Consider the following 5,843-nt stretch of genomic DNA (forward strand, 5'->3'; position numbering starts at 1 on the left):
TCTAGATGACAGACAAGAGAGAAATATGGAGATAGATGGACAGAAATTAAAATCTAATTCTGAAGTCATATGTAGATTAGAATAGAGACTTACATTGTGTCCTGGCTCAAGTGATCATACAGTGCTTGAATAAGCATGTTTTTTAATCTGTTTTTCGCATGCGACCGTAGCTCTGTATCCTCATTTGTCAATGCAGTGAGGACTGCTGGAGGCAACTGCACTTTGCAACTCATCGGTAGGACTGCTTCTACTACTGGGGCTGTCTGGATCACAGGGGCTCCTTTTCCACTGCAAAGGGTAGAAATAAGACTTAAGTTCAAGCAAAAAAGTTAAAAGCAGGACAATAACATCTTGAGAATGATTGTCTGAAATGACATTGGGTGAAGTTAACTGTAAAATGTACTTACAGTTTCAACTGCTCTAAAGCAGACAGGAACTTTACTTGGTCTTCCATTTTTGGAAAGATTCGCTCACTCATTCTTTCATCTGTCATCTGTAGAAGTGTAGGGCCGTCTATTTCACTATCTATGGCAAAGACAAAGGATTCAGAGTATGCACATGTTGAATGGAATGAATAAAGGCATATCCAGTGTTTCCTAAGAAATGCAAAGCATTTCATGATGACCAAAATCATTGCAACCAATTTTGGTGGGGGTGGGGGGGGATGATTAGGGCAACTGTAAGCATTAATCCAGCGAGAGGCCATCTACTAGCACATGGGTTAGATGTAAGTAATTCAACATGCAGCCTTAGGGTGCAAAATTCTTACCTTACGTATGGATCATTCATTGTAATGAGGTCTTTACCATCACAACTGTGCGCATCCAAAGCATGAAAGTCCACATCTCCACACTTGAACATCAACAGCTCGTCTGTCTCTCTGATGTGGCATGAATTAAGATGTTGGGGAAAGCTTCCCAACAAAAACCCAATTTGCCCTAATATGCAGAATCAGGGTTATCTTCACAGACAGCAGCATCTGCTCTCCATGCGCAATATCAAGAATGAAGACATCCAGCCACATACTTCACAGAATTCAAACACTGCATTTACTCTACATATATATTTTTTACTTTATTTGTATATCGCTTTTCCAAACAGTTACAAAGTGCTTTTCAAAATAAGATAAAAAAGAAAAGTATTAATATCACTATGAAGAGATAAAATAGAATAGTAAAATTAGAAGATAAAATAACGTTAATTCAGATAAATATCAAATAATATCACAAATCTGACATACTGTAACATGAAAACAGACATAACAAGCAAGCAATATACACTATGAAAAGTGTATTTTCCATAGTGTTTCCAAAACGTGCTTCGCTGTTCCGTGCACATGGTAATGGTGAATGGCTGTGTGCAAATTCACATCAATTGCTCCAGCCACTGAGGAGAACCGGGCAGAAGAGCCGGTTATCCTCAGTGAAGCTCCTCAGTGAAGAAGCTCTCACCACACAGAGCTTTGTCAAATTATAGGAGGATGTAATTCCAATTTGGGTATGATTGTTGGATGCTGTGTTCATGATATATGGCGTTTATTGTAAGGAATAGTAATTCCATGGCCTACTATACTGGGAGTATGCAAAGTTTCATGATTGGTGCAGCGGTGCCCGAGATTAGCTGCTCAAAGACAGAAAGACAGACAGACAGACAAAAAGACTCACAGCCTCACAGGGAGACTTATGGGGGCAAAAACATAATCCCTGCCCCCAGCCGCTCCAGCCTGGTGGAGATAAACAACATGAGAACCAAGATGACCAAGATATATCTGCATACTGAAGTAAAAAAGGTGACAAGAAGGGATACAAGGGGAGAGAAGTGCTAGGTGGTGAGCTGTGAGTCTTCAGATTACGGCGGGAAATGTTTGAGTGTGTCTGCAGTTCTGACTGCAATGGGGAGTTTATTCCACAGTTTGGGAGCCAGGAGTGAAAAGAGTCTAGGACGTGTGGAGCATTGTCCAGGGTGTTTTAGGGAAGGCCCGGACAGCATTCCTGTGTTAGCTGATCTAAGTGAGCGTTGAGGGTTGTAGAGCTGGATCATGTCTTCAGGCTATGGGGGTGCCATGCCAGCAATCGGAAGCCAATGAAGGGAAAGGAAAAGGGGGGAGGTTGAAGACCAGACGTGCTGTAGCATTCAGGATCACTTGGAGGGGCTTAATTGAGCATGCCGGGAGGCCAATAATGGATCTGTGGTCTGAAATCTAAAATCTTCTGTGTTAATTTAACACTGAAGGGTTTACCTTACCTAGAAACTAAATGTGTGTGGCTTGTGTAAACATTGTGCCACTCATGTCCTGTGAAAAAGCCGACCACAGTAGACCCCATGGTGACTCACATGCTGGAGAAACTAGACCTCAGAGAGAAGGCCATTGCCATTGAATATCCAATGGTTGTTTTTCTCCCAGTTTGTTCAAAGCACACCCTGTATGTGCCACCTCAGTTTATATCAACATGATTTATACCACCTGCTGCCTGGGTTTTCCATCACAATCTGCCAGCTTAACAGAGCACCCACGGGGTGTGAGCTCTCTCTCTCTCTCTCTCTCTTTCTCTCTCTCTCTCTCTCTCTCTCTCTCTCTCTCTCTCTCTCTCTCTCTCTCTCTCTCTCTCTCTTACACACACACACGCGCACGCACACACACACACACACACACACACACACACACACACACACACACACACACACACACACACACACACACACACACACACACACACACACACACACACACACACACACACACACACACACACACACACACACACACACACACACACAAATGATTTTAATAAATGAAATGATCACAGGAAGCACATAAGTCCTGAGTTGAAAATAAATGGAAATGAACAGAAACCAGTATGAAAATAAATGTAAAAAGCCAATTAAAACAACCTTTCTGATGTTTGATTTCTCTTTTCTTCTGGTTTTGAATGTCACAACTTCAGCTGAAGCTTGATATCTGGGTTATGCACCACCCAAACTATAAGCCAAACATAAATAAATAGACAGTCATCCTGACAAAGTCGAGTCGATATAAATGGCTTCCCCGTCTTCAGCAAATTGTTTTCGTCAGCTGAGTCACTCTGCCAGGCGTAAAGACTGTGCGTCGATGATGTGTTATTATGATGTATGTCAGCCACACACAGTTTCTGGCAAAGGCAAGCCCAAGTCTGCAGGTATCTGAGCGGCTTAGTATTGACAGTAAATTGGCAATCGTGCGCCTATGCACGCTGTTGCAATTTCCACTTCAGCCGAAAGTTGACAATATGGGGTATCATATCGTGCTGAGGTAAACACACCTCAATAAAAATCACTCAGGCAGGCTTACGTTTTCCTCGTCAACCCAAAAAGATTTTTTTTCTCAGTCAAAACTTGGCTTGTGACCACGACAGCTGTTATTCCTACCCCCACCACATACACATTTACTCCTTTCCTCTTCGTTCATGTGTGTGTGCCTTTCGTGTAATGCAACACGTATTTGGCCTGCTAATTGTAGGTTCTGACAGGCAGTTCTTTTTTGGGGGGTGGGGAGGGGGGGGGGTTGATTTGTTAATGTGACCTGTCTGTGGATTTGTTGACTCACATTTGGGGGGTTTGAGTTCCCATAACGCGGTTCGGAGTTTGTGATGTGAACTCCCATACTAACCGATAGTATGCCTCAGCAATCATACGCACACATGCACAAACAAATGTACATTTGCATGGGAGAGCATTTGCATGGTTGCATGGTTGTATGGATTTATTGTGAATTCACTGAAGGCTAGTAAGCTACTGGTGTGCAGCTGCTACAGGGCTCATTCACACTCATGCCAAAACGTTTAGGACCAGAGAGTGCTGTATTCCACTGTGACTTGCTGTTCAACTTACTTTTTACTTCAGCCGTTGTAATTCATCTGAACATTTTATTTTATTCCAAAGTCCCTGACTATAATCGTAGCAAGAGCCTCAACACATTCCCACTGTCAACCGTTATTCTCTCACTTTCATGGTGGCAAGATCTTGAGTCCATACTTCTCTTCTCTCTCTCGCTCTCTCTTTCTCTCTCACACACGTCACTTGTTTGCAACAAATGTCAATTTTTCTTCCTCTTTTTCCCTTTTTGTCATTCGTCTCAGGGGAGGAACTGTAGCAAACCATATACGAAATGTGGGGAATGCGACAGAACAGCGCAGGAAGAGTGACTCTCCATTGTTAAAGGGCTGTTCCGCTCCATCTCTCCTGTACACAGTGGGACGGGGAAGGAAACCTGATATTGTCACTTAACTCTGATCTGCTCTGCCTGCAGAGATCATAGATCAGGGGGTGAGGAATGGAGATGAAGAGAAAAGGTGAGATAGATGGAGCATGGGATGATGTTCCTTCCTAGACAAGGACAAAAGTTAAAGTAGGCACTTTTCGTTTAAGGATTCTAGGACATTTGAGCCATGTCTTCACATGAAACTAGAAAAAGTGCTCCTCGGAGCACAGGTCTCCGCCAGGTCAGGTACGTTATTGTGGCCTCCTGGTGGCGCTATAGTAGGCCAATGTGAAAAGGGTGCCATTTGTTCAAGGGCTTTTCACTGCAATCGGACACTGCATTCATGATTTGAGGCATTTTGTTACAAAAATGTGTTTTGCAAAATTAGACCTGCTGGTGGCGCTATAACAGGCCAATGTGAAAAGGGTGGCATTTTTTCCTCGGCCTAATAGAAATGTGCGTGTGAAATGTTACGGAAATCGCAAGCTGTGTTCATGATTTGAGGCATTTTGTTCAAAACGGACCAATCCTGCAAACTTTGGAAGCCAATCTTAGGCAATCAGGAAGGAATATGGGAAATCGGATAAATCTGTGTTGATCACATGACTATAGAGATACTGTGTACCGATTTGTGTGATGTTTGGACAAAATCTGTAGGAGTAGTATCAATAAATGTATTTTGCACATATCGGCCTCCTGGTGGCGCTATAACAGGCCAATCAGAAAAATTCAGAAATTCAGACGGCCAGAGGTTCTGAATTGGCATCCAGGGAGTGTGAGTGCACAGTTTCGCAGCGACCGGGCCAACGGTGCCAGAGATTAGCTGCTAACGGACGGACACAATCGTTGTGACAGCCTTTCTTGATTTGCCTCATTCCCTCTCTGGTCTCTCTGGTTCTTTTCCCTGCATTTTGCGCAGCGAGGGACCTCTCTGTGCAGCAGCAATAAAGTGCGGACAGGAGGATTCCACGTTCGCATTTGCGGGCGCTTATGTCGACTAATGTGAAAAATGCGGGTGGTGCTCGTGTGAGAAAGGGCCGGCCACGCGGCATGGTGTGAGTGATGTGAGTGAATGTGGTAGCTAGTCGCTCGGCAGCTCAGGGGCATTAGCAGGCTTGGCATTCCTCATCGGGCTGTGATGTGCGAGGCGGGGCAAGAGCAAGAGACAAGGGATGGGGGGAGGGTGCAAGATACAAAAAAGGGATAAATACAGAGGAAGAGTTCAGTAGTTCATTGTACTAACAGAGCACAAGCATTGAAATAATAGACTTTTTTTATATTTAGAATTTATTAAAAAAACGGAATCGTTAAATTGAATCGTTAAGTTGTAATTATCAAACATAAATATCAAACATATGAGACAATCTACATTTCCCAAATGAAAGACTGGTGTTTAATTGTATTAATGTATGTAATGCATGTAGTATGTAATGCATGTAGTCTGACCAGAAGCAAGGGTAAAACATATCCCCACCGCCGATAAAAAATGCTGACCAGAGAGGGTTTATTAACAGCTGAAGCATCCCCACCAGCACCTGCCTTACACACAAAACATAATAATGATTACTCAAAGATATACAGTAGGCCATGAGCTGTCATTCCTTTT

At 43.2% G+C, this 5,843-nt stretch overlaps 1 protein-coding gene across 1 annotated transcript in view; it reads right to left on the reverse strand.

The window, feature by feature from the left end:
* vgll2a (vestigial-like family member 2a) overlaps nt 1-5,843 on the reverse strand; it is a 19,096-nt gene continuing 13,253 nt past the window's right edge. Inside the window, exons 4-5 of the mRNA XM_084082685.1 lie at nt 408-525; nt 1-288 (exon numbers count right to left, since the gene is read on the reverse strand). Of these exons, the coding sequence (XP_083938811.1) occupies nt 90-288; nt 408-525 (317 nt within the window). The 3' untranslated portion in view covers nt 1-89. The remainder of the gene's footprint in view (nt 289-407; nt 526-5,843) is intronic.

The sequence above is a fragment of the Gymnoscopelus microlampas genome (assembly GCF_963454915.1).
Source record: "Gymnoscopelus microlampas genome assembly, chromosome: 16".
NCBI classification, from domain to species: Eukaryota; Metazoa; Chordata; class Actinopteri; order Myctophiformes; family Myctophidae; genus Gymnoscopelus; species Gymnoscopelus microlampas.